The 19459-nt window shown below is 40.0% G+C and overlaps 1 protein-coding gene and 1 long non-coding RNA gene across 12 annotated transcripts in view; one reads left to right on the forward strand and one right to left on the reverse strand.

The window, feature by feature from the left end:
• Positions 1–63: 63 nt before the first annotated feature.
• GOLGA4 (golgin A4) overlaps positions 64–19459 on the forward strand; it is a 73327-nt gene continuing 53931 nt past the window's right edge. For 4 of the 11 annotated variants that reach the window (XM_051798667.1, XM_051798676.1, XM_051798670.1 and 1 more), the window contains exons 1-3: positions 65–300; positions 6435–6530; positions 17669–17767. In XM_051798667.1, coding sequence (XP_051654627.1) covers positions 214–300; positions 6435–6530; positions 17669–17767 — 282 coding nt within the window. In that variant the 5' untranslated portion in view covers positions 65–213. Of the gene's footprint in view, positions 301–6434; positions 6531–17668; positions 17768–19459 lie in introns of all 11 variants that reach the window. The other 7 variants (XM_051798672.1, XM_051798677.1, XM_051798675.1 and 4 more) reach the window with 6 other exon arrangements.
• Positions 2672–19459, reverse strand: part of LOC127476200 (uncharacterized) — a 28022-nt gene continuing 11234 nt past the window's right edge. The window contains exons 2-3 of the long non-coding RNA XR_007906509.1: positions 6420–6510; positions 2672–3467 (exon numbers count right to left, since the gene is read on the reverse strand). This is a non-coding gene — a long non-coding RNA (uncharacterized LOC127476200). The remainder of the gene's footprint in view (positions 3468–6419; positions 6511–19459) is intronic.

Raw genomic sequence — 19459 nt, forward strand, 5'->3', positions numbered from 1 at the left:
GCACCGTGCCGGCCAGGGCGCTCGGCTCCACGTTGGCCGCGCAGGCGCAGCTGCCGCGACGTTGCCCTGCCCCGCGGAGCAGGGACCGAGCGCGGAGCGGCGGCGGCTCCGCGGGCAGGGGCAGGTGGAACTCGGTCCCGTCGCCCCCCCGGGCGCCCCTCGCTGCCCCACCGGCTGGCCGCGAAGCCTAGTCCTCTTCTCCGTCCCGCCACCATGTTCAAGAAGCTGAAGCAGAAGATCAGCGAGGAGCAGACGCCGCCGCGCGGGGCGGGGGGACGCACGGGCTCCCTCCCGCCGCAGGTACGGCGGGGCGGGGCGGGGCCGGGGCCACCGGGCCGTGTTGGGGCTTGTGGCGGCCTCTCACCCACCGGGGCAGGGCCGCGCCTCGCCCGGGGAGATCTTGGTATCCCGTGGGCCGGTCGGACGGCGGAAGGGTCGGGTCATTCCGCACCGCGCAGGCCCAGCCGGCCTAGGGCTGCGGGCTCGGTCGGCTGGCGGGCGTCGCGCCCCGGTTTGCTCTCAGCGCTTCGCTGGAACTGTGACATCCAAGTTGGTTGTTACTGATCTGCTTCCTACCCTAGAAGCCTCTCTAGATGCTTCTGAGACCGTGGTTTGGCCACTCTACAAGGACGGTCTTGTGGAGGGATGTAAAAACCATCTCTTGTTTGAACATCAAACGGAAAGGGGATTTGTCTTTACTATTTAAAGTAATGACATTTTATGTGCACTGAATAATAATCCAACATTGACGTCTCCAGTCATCCTTCTCTCTCGGTGTTTATTCTTTCAGTTCTGTAAATTCTTTCTGTTTCCGTCCTTTACAGGGCTGGTTTGCTTACCTCAACCTTATGTTTGCTTTTTGTTTTCACTGTGGAAGAACTGAGAATGTAGTATAAATCTGAGATCAAGGCATTTATTTATTTGTTTTAATCATAATTTAATCGGTTGTTTTTCTTACATGTACTTTCAGGAAATTAACTGTTGGATTCTAGAAACTACCATTTTTAAATTATAATAATGCACATTAGATATGACATGAGTGCAGAGTATCTCTGTAAGTGATAGTGGCCAGAAAAATGTTGTGATGATTTCATATGTGCATTGAAACAGAATAAATTCTCTCTTATCAAATTTTGGGTAGAAGGGCTTCAACAAGTTGTCTTTGTATTGGCAAACTCCATGTTTATAGTGTCTGCCTGTGTGTCATCGCTGGGTTTTAAGTATCCTTTGCATCTTGGAATCTAAAAGAGTAAAACTGATTATTAAACTCTGTATCCTGTAAATGTTAAACTATAGGCAGGTAATTTGGTTAATTTGACAAATGGGTGATCAGTTGTCTTGGCTTGATTGAGTGTAATTTGAACTGCTGGGAGATCTGACACTGCATAGTCTCAGTATTAAAACATGGTTTCAAAACTGCTGACATTCAACTATGTTGTATTTCTTAAATCACTCATTTGTCTAATAGAGGTAATATTTTTGAAAATGGGTTTACTATAAAGTTTTATGTAGTTTTTCAGTCTTAAGGTCTTTCACTGTGTCTTCTCTAGTTAGTGAAATTAAGTATGTTTTTGTTAGTTGCAGTTTAGAGTACTGTCCTGAACTGGCATGTGTGGTCAACTTTCAGTACAGTGCAGCTGCAGAGTTTACTGTTTTCAATAAACAGCAGTTGAATTATGATACCTTGCACACAGTATTGTAATCCACTTAGTTCAGAATACTCCGTGCATATGTTCAAGGGTTGGTACTTGCTGAAAATTGGCCTAGTGAATAAATTTGGGCCTGAGGGTACATGTGCACCCTCAACTCATGGCTTCGCGAACGAAGATTTGGGAAGGGCACTACCCACGTTTGTTACAAGTGTGTTGGTGGCTAAAAAGGCCAATACGAGATAGGCATGTCCGGTTGCAAAAGGCACAGCAGAAAGACTCCTTAGGTGGTATACTCTGCAAGGCACGAATCTTTCTGCGTTTTCTTTTCTCCTCAAGGGTGATCCTGTGTGCTTTCTCAAAAGCATCAGCAGCGTTATAGATGGTGTGTCTCCTGGCGTCCAGATTGGAGGCCAGAGTAGACCAGTTATGGTGATCAATATGGCCAAGGCTGAGATGTTGTTTCAGGGAGTCCTTGTATCTTTTCTTCAGGGCTCCTCTCATGTGGCAGCCAGTGGCAAGTTCACCATAAAGCAGGATCTTAGGGAGGCAGTGATCTTTCATCCTTGAGACGTGTCCTGCCCAACACAGCTGTGTTCTCAGCAACATGGCCTCTATACTTGTGACTGCTGCCTGTTCTAGAACAGATGTATTGGTCACATAATGTGACCAGTGGATGTTTAGGATTGTACGGAGGCAGCGTTGACGGAAGCGTTCTAGGAGTCACAGGTGGTGGCGGTAGATGACCCATGATTCGGAACCATACAAGAGAGTAGACAACACTAAGGCTCTGTAAACACTGATCTTTGTACTTTTCTTCAAGTGTTTATTATGCCATACTCTTTTATGGAGTTTTCCAAAAGCACTATATGCCTTTGCTAACCTGTTGTCTATCTCACGTGTGCACCCAACTGCGTAGTATATTGCAGTCTTTATCTGGCTGTTGTAATTAATGTTGTCAAATTTCCTGAAACCTGCTACAAGAGCTTTAACCTAGTCTATACAGCTAATCTGCTGTACTGTGGACAGAGCAGATCACATCATTTAAGGGTTGACATGAATGGAAAGGCAGAAGCATAAAATTACATCTGTTGTTTTATTTTTGTGTAAAATAGTTGTCTTGCAGTATTTTTTATGCTTCAGTTGCTTTCAAGTAACACTAGGGGGAAATTATAGTTGAATTTAATCTTAGAAGTAAAATAGGTTAGTCTTCATGTGTTATTTGAAAACAGATTCTGTAAACGAGGAAGGAACGAGAAGGTTTTGAGCCCTGTAATGTACCCGAGTCTTGCAGAAAGTGTGAGATATGGTTTTGTTACTTTGCTTTTAGTAATTCAGATCTTTAAAATGGATTACTTTCTGTTGAAACATTTTCAAACCAAATTTTCCTAACACTTTTAATTTCTTAGTTTTGTGAAACTTGTGTTTGCATTAATTTTTGCTCTTTTCTTCCTATACTCTGTTGTAGAGAGGTTTCACTCACCATGCCCTCTCTGCTCTATTCATGTCTCTTGCTTTGTGACGTAGAACTTGACATTTGTACTTTGGCTTACAGTGTCTTAAGACTAAATTTACTAACCTAAGACTGTTTAAATCTGGATGTAAAATTTCTCAAGTGTGACACTTTTTCTGAAGAGATGTTTATAGTCCTCCTTCTTTCAAATGAATGGTTGGTTAACTGATGTCATCTGTCAGATTGAGAATAGCTGCACTCTGCCCCTCACAGGCTGAGGAACACATCTGTTTCTAATTGCTGACAGAAAAAAATGCTATTGCAATTACAGGTGTCTTGGACTGATACTTGTTGAAGATTATTATCTGAAAAAGAGGGATGAAGAAAAAAATGAGACAGTCAATGCTTTTTTTGCCTTTTTTTTTTTCATACTGACAGACCCTAGCTGCCTGGCCCCCGAGTCAGGACCATGACTGCGGGAACATTGACTTTCCATTTGTGAACACTGAAATTGTAAGGGACCAGTTGTGTCAGTTGAATGTTTATATGTTCATGGTGTTGGATGGGATTTATCCAGAGTGCTAAGGAACTAGCAGATGTTATTGTAGGACCCCTCTCAATCATTTTGGGAACCTGGGGAGGTCCCTACTGACTGGGAGCTAGCCAACATTATTCCAGGTTACAAGAAGGGCATAAAGGAAAACCCAGGAAACTACAGACCTAACCTCAGGACCTGGAAAAATTATGGAGAAGATCATACTGGATGCTGTTGAAAGACATTTAAAGAACAGTGCAATCATCAGACACAATTAATATGGGTTCACAAAGGGAAAGTCCTATTTAACTGATTTAATAATCTTCTGCACTGTGGTCACCTGCCTGGTAGATGAATGGATGGTGGTAGATCTAGTTTCTCTGGGTTTTAGAAAGGCTTTTGATACTGTTCTTCCCAGTATCCTTCTGGATAAGTTGTCCAACAGTGCAATGAGCTGGAACATAGTGCACTGGGTGAAGAATTGGCTGAAGGGCAGGGCTCAAAGAGTTGTAGTGAACAGGGAAGTATCTGTCAGGTGACCAGTTACCGCTGCTGTTCCTCAGGGCTCAGTTCTAGAGCCAGTTCTGTTCAATCTTTTTATCAGTGATCTGGAGGATGCAGTTGAATGCACAGGTAGTAAGTTTGGTGATGATACTAAACTGGGAGGTGCTACTGACTCTCCCACGGGACATGAAGCCTTGCAAAGGGATCTGGATAGCATTGGGAAATCACCAATGACATGAAACTGAATAAGAATAAAGGCCAGGTTCTGTACCTGGGATGGAATAATGCTGGACATGAGGCTAAACTGGGAGAGGAGTGGCAGGAGAGCAGCCCTGCAGAGGAGTCCCTGGGAGTGCTGGTTGGCAGGAGGCTCGGCAGGAGTCAGCAGTGTGTGCCCTGACAGCCAAGGGGACAAACCACATCCTGGGGTGCATCAAACACAGCATCACCAGCCAGCCAAGAGAGGTGGTTGTCCCCCTGTACTTAGTGCTGGTGCAGTCTCACCTTGAGTAGTGTGTGCAGTTCTGGGCCCCATCATTTAAAAAGGATGTGAAGGTGCTTGAATGTGTCCCGAGAAGGGCACCAGAGCTGGGGAAGGGGCTGGCAGGAATGGGCTCTGAGGAGAGGCTGAGGGTACTGGGTTTGTCTGGTTTGGACAGGAGGAGGATGAGGGGTGATTTCACTGCTCCCTACAGCTTCCTGAGGAGGGGAAGTGGAGAAGTTGTGTCTGTCAGGGGAGATTTGGACTTGACATGAGGATACACTTCTTTACTCAGAAGGTGGTCAAAACCCGGAGTAGGTTTCCTGGAGAGGTGTTCAATGTCCCATGCCTGTCAGTGTTGAAGAGGCATTTGAACAGTGTCCTTAAAGCCTTGCTTTAACTTTGGTCAGCCTTGAAGTGGTTAGGCAGTTGGTCCCTTCTTACTTAACTATGCTATCCTGTTTCATCTCTTCTGGTCTAGCCATTTTCAGTTACTTAATCTTTCTGTTCCTTACATGAGATGAATACGTATTTTTTCTGCGAAGCTCAGTGCCACTGAAATGACTGTAAATTGACAAGAAGTCTGAATGCAGCAGTGAAAACTGCAGAACTGTTAAGGGCAGGGTGAAGATATGTGTTGATGCTGCTTCTAAACAGTGACAAAGTGTTCATGAGCATTTGGAAATCAATTTCCTTCTGTATTATGAGGGCCAGAAATAATCTTTAAAACCCTGGCATTAGGTTGGGGGTAGCAAGAGAGTAGGCTTTGGCATGAATAGATCATCATTGTTTTACAACAAATATGAATAGTTCTGGTGTGAAAGGAATAAATTTGTATTATATTGGCATTAATTCACTAGTATCCACATTTTACAAAAAAGTACCTATAGATTTAGGCTATAAAGCATGTGTAACTATCTGAAAAACTGTGTATTTTGGTTATATCTTTTCAGTGGTCTGATGCTCTTGTCAATCATGTTTTTGAACATCTAACTCTGTCTCATGAGGCAAGCGTTTTGCAAAGCAGAATTTATGTATGCAACCTCAGCAATGGTGTTGCAAAAAGTTGTTAAAATATTTGTTGTGTTTTGGTTTGGTGGTTTTTTTTGTTCATTCTGGTTATGTTGTAGAATATACCTAATGAGAGATCTTGCTAGTTACTTTTTTGCATATGCTTGTTGATACTTTAATGCTCATTACATTTATACTGAAAATTTTATATTTGAAATTTGAATTAGGAGGCTGGCAAGCTACATTTGGCTTAGGTTGGTGTGACTTGTTGGAACAGCACTCTACATGAAGTGGTAAAATTTCTGTGAATAGATGTTCAGTGCTGATAGGAACAACAAGTACATATTGACATAATAAAATGTGGCATTTTCTGCTGCCCTTTTTCATTGTTTAGATTCAATTTTATAAATGTCGTTTTTTCTTCTTTTGTCATTTTTTCTTGTTAAAAAGTAATCAGACGGTATTGCACTTGTAAATGCTTGAATCCCTGTCAAATTGCAAAACTTTTAATCCTTAAGTAACTGTACTATGTTGCTTGTGTTTTAAATGTGGTCTAAGAGAACTATAGTCAGAAATAATCAAAATAACCTATGTTGTTGCATGTTCTTGTGGCTGATTCGTGGCACATTCTGCTCTGGAGACAGAGGTAGAACTTGTCATTTACAATTTTTTTCTTTAAATAGTTCTAGACTAGGCTTTACTGAGATGCTATAGTTAGTAATTGCTGAAGTAAATTTGATACAGAATAATTAGTTCTGGACTTTAAGGTATTACTTGTTGACATACCTGATCTTTGTGTAGGTCCTTTCCAAATCACCTCCACCAACGGGCAACAGAAGTAGGACATCTTCATTTACAGATCAGAATGATGAAGGCACTGTAACACCGGACAAAGAGGTCAGTTGAGAACTGTTTTTCATCTTAAAAAAAAAAATCTAACTTTGTGTCCTTGATTACATTTTTTTTAATTCCTCAATGTCACTATTTTCTGTGCATTTATAACTATGAATAGTCTAGTTTTTAACTTAAATGCTGAAGTGTTTAATATTAATAAAACAGACCTTTAAGCTTAACTCCAGATTAGGAAACTTTTTAAGTCTTTAGGTGTTAAAAATCTTACCCCTGAATTGAACTCAGTGAGGTAGTGGAACAGAAGTTACATTCAGAGAGACTAACTTTGGTTTTTTTTGCCTCTTTTGGTTGAAAAGTTAGGTGAATCCAGTTAACTGCACAGTTAATTTGAGGTAGATGATTGAAAAGATTTAAACAGAGCATTTGTGATTGTTTCTAACCACAACCACTAATAATTATCAAACTTAAACATACTTGCCCCACCTCCCACCCCCTCTCCCCCCAAAAAACCCAACCCATCCCCTTCCCAAAAAACCAAACAGCACACCAAAATGAGCCTAAATTATTAGTCATAAAATATCATTAAAATCACTATTAGGATAATAGGTAACCCTGGCTTGCATAGAGAAGATAATCTGCACTCATCTTTTTTCATATTGAGTACTGTGGCTCTTTTGAAGTGTCTTGATTAAAAAAATCAACAAATACAAACAAAAAAATTCCCTGACTTACTGAGCATGGAAATAGACTGGTAGCATAAAGGATCATTCTGTGAACTTTTTCAGTTTAATTTTTAACACCATGTTTTCTTCAGGAGATAATCAGTTATACCTGAAATTTTTATTAGATTCCATTATGAACGCTACCAATGATTACAGCTTGGCAGTTTACTTCCTGCAGTTGTAGAAATGAGAGGAAAAGCATGTCATGGTTTTGTTTTATATTTATTTTATATATATGAAATGCAATATTGAGTTTTCACAGCTATATCTATATGCGTATGTCTGTCTGTAATGACTTCTCCCTGTCCCTGGAGAGAGATCTCCCTGGAGAGAGATTCTGGTGCTCCAGAATGTCAGCAAACAGTGTCACCCTGGATAAATTATTGTTTTTCAGTAATTTCTGTTCTTAATGAAGGGTACAGAAGTAGCATATTGCCACATGAGAACTACCACTGTGGCCTGGCAGTGAGCTGGTGCTGAGAGTTGGTTACACTGATGACCTGTGTAAACAAAAGATTCCGTGCCTTTTTAAAATTTATTCTGTGTATCCATTGTATAATGTGCAGAGATTAATGAACAGATTTGACAAAGGTTTTCAGACTTTTTAAGCAGCAAAAGCTTAGTCGAATATGAAGTATTGAAGCCACGAGACAGTGATGTTCTTCTGTGCAAATGATTCACTATTTTTTGTCTGTCATTGACTTGGTGCTGCCTCCACAAATGGAAGAAATCTTCCTTTCTTTTTCAGTGGGAAAATAAAGGGAAAGATTCAGTGTAACTTACTGATTGATTGATTGAAAGGTAGAATACTTTTCCTTAACTTGTATTTATTTTTTAAGATGTTTGCTTTTATTCCAGATCAGAAAAAGGTATGTGATTCTGAAGGCTTATCTTCTTTTTCAGTTTAATCACTTGATTTAGTAAAAAACAATAGTTCTCTTCACAATTTGGATAAGATATTTAAAAGATAAATACATTTCCAAATTTTGTTGGAGGCTACTGACATGTCACCTGTATGTATAATGATTTCTGAAGTGTTCATAATTTCTATGGAGAGCCACTTATTTTATTAGATGTATGTTGTCCCCAGCAAACTCCGTTTTCAGACTGCTTTTACAGACAAACAGGAGAAATAAAGGATTTCCCACAGGACATGCCAAGTTACATTGGGAGAATATTAATCTCTAAATACAGGGGTTAGACTGGAGTGATTGGAGAGGCAGAAGGAGAAATAAGATTAAGACTGGTAAAAGAGTACTAAAATGCCCTCAGATTTACAGTTATCCTTGGTCTTAGTGTGCTGCCATGACAATTTTACTTGTGAAACATATCCTTTAATTAAAAATTTAGAAAGTAGTAAAGTGCTAAAGGGATGAAAACCTCTTACTTTTTTTGTAAGGACTGGTTTTACATCAAATGGAAAATATTACTAAAAGTAAGTTTAAATTATTAAGACATGAAATTTAATTTCTCTAAATTTTTTTGCAGTGTTCTCATTTCACCAGGCAGTTGTTCTATGTACAGGTGTCAATGGCAGTGGCATTACAGTGAACTGTTGGACCGTGTTTAATACACTAAAAATATTTGGTTGTAGAGTATCATGTGCTAAAGTGTTTTTGCAGTACATGAATAATTGCTAACCCTTTTACTACTGAAAGCTAAGCAAAAGTAGTTTTTCATCATGTTTTCTGTCTTCCCTGTGGCTGTGTTTTAGTATGTCTTCAATAATCATGATTTTTGATTTTTACTTCTGTAATATCAAAGTTGCAAGTATTGCATGTGAAATCCTTGATTTACACTCAGAATATTTTTATAATAAAAACAATTTCAGAGTGAATTACAGTTGTAAATGACAGCATTAGTCTGATCAAAGAATTATAATAAAACATACATGCAAACATTCTTGCTTTATATTCTACAGTAATAAGATTTTTTTTATTTTTCAAAATTCCAAAATGTTATCTGTTTAAAATAAACCTACAATTTATATGCTCCATTTGTGGAATACTAAGCAGGTTTCTTTTCCACACCAACTTTCTTCTTCAGATTGTATTTTATTAGATCTGTGGATCTTCAGTGGCAGTGTTACAGAGAAACTCATAATTTTTTCATGTATAAGGAAAAAGAAGTCTGTCTAGTTCTGTAGCTCATATATACAGTGTGAGGTAAAAGCATCTATTGGTACTCGCATAGAACTTCTTCAGAAAATTTGCATATCAGATACTTTCTGACTTCATATGTTGCCATTTGAAAGGTCCTAGATGATTAAAATATGCTTACTTAGTGCTTCCAGTCTTTTCTGGGGAAGAATAGTGTTTATTTTTCAACCTGTTACTGCATTCACTCTGAAACAGAATTTAAGGTGAAAAGCATCAGTTATATTCACTATAGTTGCTGGAAGTTCAAAATTTTCTTTTTGTTCTACCATATACTTACTTAAAAGTCGGGCCCACCTGCAGAAGATAAACAAAACTAGTTTACTGTCAGCTGACAGCAAAGAGCTGAGACCTTGCTGTGGATGACCTACCAGTCATGCAGATCGAAATATCACTGACATCCTCTTGAGTGTTATGGAAGTGACAACAGAGCACAATATATATAGCTCTTCTTACAGCTAAAGATAAAGTAGCCATGGTACTATAGTGGTTTGAATCTTGTTTTCCCCCAGAGGCTAAGAAAAGTGGTAGACCCCAAGGGGTGGTTTTGAAGTTCTGTCCAATGGGCACTCCTGCAAAAATGTCAACATACCAACAGGCACCGGAAGAGATGAGTTGTAGTTTGGTTGTTGAGGAGAGGTGGCCATGTTGTAGAGCCACGAGGAAGGGGCTCTGAGCCCCTCGGGGCCTCTGGGGCCTCCCAGCCCCAGCTGGGGGGACTGCAAAGACCTGGAACAGTGCTAGACTGGACTAAGTGTCTGTAGTTAAGCTGGGAGATGTTTTCTCCATGGGTGCAGAGCAGCAGCCGGCACTGACCAGAGAAACGGTGGCAGAGAGCCAGGACAGATAAGACCTGAACCGGAGGAGCAGCAGAAACAACATGCAGCACTGCAGAGAAGACTCCTGGAAGGAGAGCCGAGGAAAAGAGAGCCAGCAGCCTGAGAGACAGAGTTCTGGGGGTGAGAACTGATACCAGACCCCCCCAAACTCCTTTGAGACCTCCGAGAAAGGAGGAATAGATGGACTCCTATTTGAGAGGAGCCTTGAAGTACAGCATCACTGGAGAAAGAGGAGCTGAGAAGCTCAAAGATGTCCTGGAGCTGGGCCGGGACGACCAGATGGAATGCAGAGGGGGTGACCTTGGCTCCCCCCTCGCACTGCTGCCAAGGTGGCAGCCTCATGCAGTGGCACAGAGGCCCTGCAAGGATCTTGGAATCTCCTGGAGATACCAGACCGTCACGAAGACCCCTCTGTGTCTTCGTGATATGACCGTGGTGAAACGACCTTGTCTGGGGTTACGTAGCCCACGGAAGACCCCTTTGCCTGCGTCAAGGGGGCCGAGGGAGCTTGGATACCTCCCCCGTGAGTGCTGGCAGAAATCTAGCCACAGCTGCTGCATGCATGAGAAGAAGAAACCTGCTGCCTTGGAAAATACTCCTGCTGTTCGGAGACTGGAAGGGATCTGTCCTTCTTTCCCTCCTGGACTTTTATTTGGAGGGGAGAAGAGATCTGATCATTGTAAATGTATATGTCATGGTAGAGATAGTTGTGATTGTGTGTATAATGTGTTATAATATTTATTTGTCCAGTCATTGTAATATATTCCCTTTCCCCCACTTTGAGTCTGGCATGTTTTTGTCTGGAAAACCCATCTCACATTAGGTTGACATGTGGGAGGGGGCTTAGACTAGAGAAATTGGATTTTGGGGTATCTCAAACCATGACAGGTACTTTTCAGTCTCACTTTAGTGCTGTAAAATTACTTTTAAAAGGATTTTTAAATTAATTGAAATATTTTTATAGCATTGGCTATTAATAAAGCACGACAAGGCAAGCTGAAATAATATTCTTTCAGTACTTTTGCTAATCCTGCATCTTTCCTGTATTGACATACTTAATTTGAAGTAGTTCTTAACAAATGTTGCCATGCAAAGATGGTACTGGTTCAGATATATCTATTTTTTTCCTTTCTGACATGCAAATTTAAGACTAAATTTGTATGTATGTAAACTTGAATTTTACAACTCCTGATGCTTACACCAACATGATTAGATCACTCATGAAAGTTAAAAGCAAACCAGAAAAGACCTTGTATTTGATTTCTGTACTTCCTCTTTCTGAAAATGCAGTTCTGCTTTCTTGGATTCTGGGGCTTTTTTAATTGCAGGGAAAACCTTGAACTTTCAGCTATTCATTTTTTCCTATTCCATGATCACAGTAGGGATGAGACATAAAAGAGTATGTTGCAAATTGCACAAACTTTTTATAAATAAATATTTTGTAAATGGGAAAATTACTGAATTATTCACAACTTTTTTTCCTAGCATTCCCCAACTTGGACAAATAACCAAATTTATTTATTTATTTTACTCTGAGGAATGATTTACTTGTCAGTAAGAATTGAAACTCTAAACCTTTAGCTGGTAGCTGAATCTGCTAGCTCCTTGAAGTAGATGAGCAGATACTGGCTTTTCTCTTAGACAAGTTGTGTACCAAAAAAAAATCAGAATGAGAGTTAAATATTGTGATGAAAGATCAGCCATATCACAGCATATTAAGGAAACTTTCTTGTATGACCATCCAGGAGCCACTCTGGCAGTCACACTTGCACCATCCCAGGCTTTCACTGCTAGGACTTAAGCCCCTTTGCCACAGGCAGCTCCAATGAGCCAGTGGGTGACTTTCTTGACTCTCTACTCACACTCACATTGTCAGACAAGTTCCTCTTACTGGCTTGACCCAAGGTTTCCCACAGCAGAGTCCCAGACTTCTGGTTCCTTTAAGTAATTTTATCAAGGTGCAGCAACATAATGACAGATCAGGCTGGGTGCCTCCAAGCTGAGATACTGAACAAAGGAATCCCCGGGCTTTCAAGTCTGTGTGCGTGTTCCAATGGTGATCTTTGTTCTAGGGTCTTCTCACTGTTCAGTGGGTTCTGCAGAGTCTCTGGGTGACTGGCCACCATCCAGCCAGCACAGCAAGTCCCCATGCCCTTCGTTGGGGACCATTTCCTCCTACCCAGGGCACAACCTGCAGCTTACAATGCAACTGTACACTGAGCTACTTGCACTAGATGTAGTCCTTAACAGCCTTCAGCCTATAAATTTGGTGCCTGAGATTAAGATCAGTGTAGTTTAGGGAGATCATATGCCCTGGAGTATCACAGAATCACGGAATTATTAGGGTTGGAAGAAACCTCTGGAGGTCATCCAGTCCAACCCTCTGGCAAGGCAGGGACACCTACAGGAAGTGACACAGGAATGTGTCCAGGTTTGGTTTGAATGTCTTCAGAGAGAGAGACTCCATGACCTCCCAGGGCAGCCTGTTCCAGTGCTCTGCCAGTCTCAGTGAAAAGAAGTTCTTCCTCATGTTGAGATGGAACTTCTTGTGTTTTAGTTTATGAACACTGCTCCTTGTCCTGTCACTGGGCACCACTGAAAAGAGTCTGGCACCATCTTTTTGACAACATCTTTTGAGATATGTGCATGTATTAATTAAATCCCCTCTCTGTCTTTTCTTCTCCAGATTGAACAGGCCCATCTCTCTCAGTCTCTCCTCATAAGAGAGATGCTCCAGATCCCTAACCATTTTTGTGGCCCTCCACTGCACCTTCTTGTAAGATTCCAGCTCTGGGAGCTACCAGCTCCTGGACTCAGCTAGGAGTTTTACTTTAAAATATAAATATAGGGTTCTTTAATACCTCGAGATAGCGTCAAGAGAATAAGCCACAGATTTGTTCTCAAGGGATTTATTTATTCATTTAGGGCAGCAAATAAGGGAACTTGTGCAGAAGGACACCACACACAAAATGTTCCACCACAGTGCTGACTCAGTATATACTATTAATCCACAACATTTAAATCAAAATCCAATCCCTCCAGCTCCAAGCCACCCTAAGCATCAAGAAAGGAGCAAAGAAAGAGAAGCAGAGGGAGCAAAAAGAAGGAGAAAGAGGGAGAGAGAGCTACCACAGAAACCTTGTAGAAGGCCAGCTCTCACAATTTCAAGTGGCAGGACCACGATGCAAGGCAAAGACATACCTATGATTTTATCTGCTCTGGTCGCTATGGCCAACCCCTCTAGGCCACCAGCCACTCTGGGGCTCCAGGCCAGGGTGGGGGGCAGTATCCTCACTGGCTCTGCCAATCTGCACTGGGTTAGGGGCTCCAGGAGGTGTGGTGTGTTATAGTTTTCCTGGGCTGTTTGTGACTGACAGCTACCCTGGGGCTTCCTCATGTGGGCTCCAGGGGCCTGCTGTGAGGGATGCAACGCCACCTCACCTCCATGAGGTTCGACCCATCCTTCCCCCTCCACACACGCACGCACACACACACAGACACACACACTCCCCACAAAGTGGTTCTGACCCAGTAATAACTGGTCGGGTGTCTAATACCTCTCCAGAAGCAACTTGTCTTTCTTGTACTGAGGAGCCCAGAACTGGACACAGCGCTCCAGGTGTGGCCTCACTAAAGCTGAGTAGAGGGGAAGGATCTCCTCCCTCGACCTGCTGACAGTGCTCTTCCTAATGTACCCCCGGATCCCATTGGCCCTCCTGGCTGCAAGGGCACACCGCCAGCTCATGGTCAACTTTTCATCCACCAAGACTCTGAGGTCCTTCTCTGCAGAGCTGCTCTCTGGGTAGTCAGCCTCCAACCTGTACTGGTACTTGGGGTTATTTGTCCCCAGGTCCAGTGCTCTACACTTGCCTTTGTTGAACTTCATTAGGTTTCTCTCTGCCCAACTCCCCAGCCTATCAAGGTCTCACTGAATGGCAGCACAGCCTTCAGGTGTATCAGCCGCTTCCTCCAGAGTATGTTTCAAACAGAATGTTGGAAGATCTTACTAGGATTTCTATAGCAAGCTTCAAGTGGGATGTGATGGCATTCAGAGGATTAGAGCAGGTTAATTAAACAATTACATCTTCGCATGCTCTGTTTCTGGTATGCTTCATCCTGCTTGGAGTCACCACTTGTCTAGTTTTATTGATCACTATACTGGTCTAGCGCTAAAGTGGTGCTAGTGATACATAAGACAGTATAGCACCAGATGTCTTTAATGTTTCTGAAGCTACTAAGATAATTCAGAGTGGGTTTTAGGACAAGTCCTTAAGTGCAAGAATCCCGTGGTAATATTGTTTAATTTTGCTTGACTACCAGGTGGTTTCTTGCCTGTTTTCCAGGCATAGGTGAATAATTTTTAGTTACTTTTAATACTCCTTTCCCTAACATCCCCCTTCCAAGTTAACTAGACAGCTAGTTCTTAAAGCCATATTGAATAGATGATTAAAAAAATTAAAAATGCAGATAAAAACACATGTATATATTGGAAAGCATTAAGTAGTATAATTACAGAACTCACTAGAGAGCTCTGCCTATAATTTAACGGTAAAAACATACCTATCAAAGTAACAAAAATACTGTGAGCCAGTCCTTAAATATTTTCATTGTTGGTCACCCAACATCTGAGAACAGAGGATGAACTCACTAGTGGGTAGATACAGCCAGTTCTAAAGAAATAACACTCTTGGACCATGACTGAGCATGTTCTGTCTTTGGTAGCTATTTGAATTGTGAAACTCTTGGCTACTGGAGAAGAAATACTTTGGAATTTCATTTTGATACAGTAATTACTGTTCTGCCTCAGTACTGTATTTTGTTCTTCTTTATTTGTAGGGTTGGCTCCTTCCTTTTTGTGCTTGCCTTTACTCAGTCGACAGCAGGGTGAAGCTGAGATTATTTAGAAATGTTCTTGTGTCTGATCAACATCTGTGAAACTTAGCAGAATTGCTAATTGCATTCTACTGTTTGTGTAAACTGTTAATTATGATAGAGACCCTGGAGTTGTATGTCTGAAAACTCAAGCAGTGCTGCATCAATTTATATTCATAAGTTTTTTTCTTTCTTTTTCTCAAAATCATAACATAATATATATTGGCATATTTTAGACAGTGGATAGCCTGGATCTTCCAATCTTGCTAAACAGGAGTTGCATACACTCTGTATCAGTCTACCAGGTAGTTTTGAGTGGATTTTTAAAATTAACTCCTGCCATTGTTTAAAGCTCTCTCTCTCTTACCTGTAAGTTTTGGGGTTTGTAATTAATGTTTTGTGAAAGAATTAATGTCTAGGTCTCCTGTTAGAACTTGACTGCAATAACATGGTCGTGAACTTCCAGGGATGACTAAAAATCCTAACAGCTCTTAGGTGCTGAGCAAACTGACAGTCCATCTTTTTTTTTGGAGCGGGGTGAACTTGTTAGAGATCAAATAGGAATTATTTTTAATGCAAATTGTTTGATGTACTAAATAATGGAATTAGGATGAAGTGAAGTAATGCTATGGTGAAATGTCACAATTTAATAATTTTTTGAGAAACAAGGATTAGCATGCTGTTACTATGAAGAGATAATTTAAATTGCCTGTGATTCCTGAAGTTCTTGGGTAATGTTGTTAAAAGTGACTTAACTAAGCTGAAGATAATATGTTACATGTTGAAAATGTTCATAATCTTTTGGTTAATAATATTTGCTGTAATCCATTTATCAGTGCTTTGCAAACTGTGTTTTATCTTCTTAACTGATCTTCTCCAAACATACAAAGTAATTTCTCTCTTTTAAGATTTCATAACTTTATTTGTGGTGGAGAATTTGCGTGCTTCTAATTCATGAGGCCATCAGGCTTGCTTGTAGTACTGCTGTGGTATGTTTGTGCATGCATAATATTTACCTCTTTCTTTTTCTGGCATATATCCTTTCAAGAAGAGGAACGTGTGCAAAATGCATAGCAGGGTCAAGGCTATGAGCTTCTACAATTGTCAGCACTGGAGGAAGATTTTTTGGAATCATTATCATTTATCAGCTTTCTTATTTTTCCTTTGTCTGAAAGCTCAGATAAGGAAACTTCTATCGGTTTTACACACTTGAATGTATATAGCAGGAACTTTAACACAGTTTACTCTTTAAGCATTACACTTCTAATAGGCTGAGACTGGTGACCAGTCTCACAAAACTCAGCAAGTGTTTGCAACCACAGTGAATGCAGAGGGCAAGTGTGCTGAGGCCAGAGGGGTGAAAAAGATTGGGAGCAGGAGAAATGTGACCATCTCTTTTATTAGCAGCTAGTCTTTGTAGCAACTTAAAAGTGAGAAGTTTCAGCTGAGTTTCTCAGACCTAGCTAGTTATTGGCAAATCCAACAATCAGAAGCTATTGTATATGGCTGTCAATGAACATTAACCACTTACTACAATTTCTGAAAGGGTTTTGTGAACATAAATTGAGAGCCATGTAGTGTTCCAGATCTTACATATGAAAATATTTTTCCTCTCTCAATTTGAATTGATGTAAGTAAGCTACTAGAGCACTGGAGTCAATGTAACTGTCAGAAAAAAAAGTAAATCAAACTCTTAACTTACACTGTAATTTATTTGGCTCCTAAAAATACTATTTAGTAACTTGATATAGGGTTTTGTCTCATTATTTCAGAACAGTTTTGCGTTATTTCATGTTTTGGTTCAGTCAGCAGACAGCACAATTCTGAAATCTCAGGCTGTAAGAAAGGCTGAAAGAACCTTGAACTTACATATAAATGAGTATAATCATGAGGGGAATATTTTTTTGAAATCTGTTACACATCCTAACAGCATTAGATTGCATTACATTAAATATATATATCCAGTTTGAATTCAAATTCCAGTCTCCTTCTCTTCATGTTTTCATCTCTAGGGATTTAAATCTCTTCTTACATACTGATTTGATAAAATGTTTAATTCAACTTGTGGTGTTTTTACAAAATAGTGTTCTAGTAGTTTAAAAACAATATAAGGAATTTTTTTTAATGTAGTTAGAATTCTAGTGTATAAGAGCACTGATGATAAGTAGTCAAAAGCAAGCGATTTATAGTGTATATAACTGAAATACTGATAGAATTTTTAGAATAGTGGGTTGTTCATGTATAACTGAGAGCGTATAGGGCTCAGTGGTATATGATAACTCATCCACAGAAGTTTAAAAAAGTTACAGTATAAGTGCCTGAAACATTTTCTTTATCTTTGGCTAAACTAGGATCTGTCTTTTAAATTGCATGCTTCTTTACTACCAAATGATAAAAATTGTATTTTGGCCGTTCTGAAATGATCTAATGCATATTTTCTGGTTATGTCCTGCCTTTATCAATATCTGTTGTCTCATAAACTGCTGTATTGTTTTATTATGTTTTTAATAGCATGGAAAAAATGAGTAAAGTTGTGCAGTGTTCTTTATTTCTTGATTTATTTTCATTTTCCTCCTTTTTGCATTGAATGACAGCTGTTAGCCGGAATGATAGCAGAACCTGCTTTTCTCTCTGAGTATACTATCTTTGCTTTGGATCCCACCAAACAACCTAAACCACAGAGTGACAGTGTGGTGAGTCCTCCTACCCCTCTTAGTAATGCCTTTAGCAGGTGGAGGAGAGTAATGTACTAGAAGGCAAACCTAGTGTTGCTTGTGGCTTGTTCTCACAGAGACATCTATCTTAACTACCTTGTTGCTAACCCTGCACTAAATTTCACAGAGGTAGTACCTGATAGCTCCTGGCTGGTGTGCTGTATGATGTGAATTTATCGTAACATAAAAAAATTAACGTTTTCTCTTGTACAGGTAACCGTACCCTACACAACTTTTAAATAAATGTTGCAAAAGTTTGTATGTTTGTTGCATAGAATCTTCCATTTCATGTTTGTATATGTCTGTATATATTTCAAGATAAATGGATAGGATAAACATTGGGATTGGTTTCGTGTAAAAATTACATGCTTTTTGCTGTGTACAGTAAAGGTTGCTTGTCATTTACTACTAATGGCAGCAGGGAATAATTATTTCACGTAGACTTTGAAATTAATCTGTATCTAGTTGGTACCCTGGCAGCTATTATTGTGAGGATAACTAACCTTTTTTATAATAATTGATTTTTATTTTAAATATACATTTCTTTGCCTGGAATTGTTGTTTTCATCATATGTAAGTGGAGAAGCTCAATGAGAAGAGACGAGACGTGAAGAGAAAGAAGCAGGCATAGGGACGAAAGCAGACTTCCGCTTTTTAACATAGGCACATACAAAGCTGTATTCTTGCTATTGTCATAGGTCTGGAATGGCATCCTTCACATGCTTCGGAGGCATGGCATTCCCGAGTCTGTAGTCAAATCACAGTATTTTTTAGAGCCCCAGCTCATCCCTGATGCTTTTCCAGTTGAGTAAGTGCTCTTTGCTGGTCATGCAGGGGCTGAAAATGACAAGTCACTGAAAGCTGTAGCAGGATAGAAATCTAATAAGGAGGTGGACAGAGCAAGGCACACCATGTTGTGTTGGACTTTTCTCTCTCAGGCTAAGCAAGATTGGACAGAAACAATGATTAATGATTAAAATGGTGATCCATGGAAAGTCTTAATTTGTTGCAAATGGTTATGCTTTTTTAGAGCATGTCCTTAAAACACTGATTCATTACTAGTTCAGTTGTGTTTTCAAGATTGAACTTTTTGATGGGGACCAAAGAGGACATGCTGAAAATCTGTAGTTTCAAAATAGTTACTAAATTTTTTTTTCAGTTCTAGATATTTTGATCATATTTGAAATCCAGCAATTGCTACTTAAAGATTCACTGCAAAATTAACCTTTTTTGGTTTTCACTACATTACAGAATATCTCTAAAACAGTTTTATTTCAAATAATGTATTTGTGTGATTGCTCAAATGTTGTCTTTATATGATCTTTTAGTATGTACTTCAGTGGCATATTTACTGGCTTGCATATTTATATACAAGACTGCATACATAACAAATAGTTATAATGTACAAGTTATTGTTAATGTGTACCAGTGTGTATTAATAATATGTTACCTGTAAAACTGATTTTTTTCTCTGAGCTTTCTGAAAACTCTAGAGCAGTACTCTCACAGTAGGAATTGGGAGGGGGAGAAAACAATGAGAATAGAGAATGGGATGTCTGATTATAAAAACAATTATATTAAAAAGCACCCTACATTATGTATGTTTGGGAAACCTAGATAAACTGAAGATGCAGGAGAGGGAAAGTTTCATCAACACACACAAATGCATAT

Source organism: Manacus candei, unplaced genomic scaffold (assembly GCF_025592945.1).
Source record: "Manacus candei isolate 608988 ecotype Guabito, Panama unplaced genomic scaffold, ASM2559294v1 h1tg000049l, whole genome shotgun sequence".
Classification (NCBI taxonomy): domain Eukaryota; kingdom Metazoa; phylum Chordata; class Aves; order Passeriformes; family Pipridae; genus Manacus; species Manacus candei.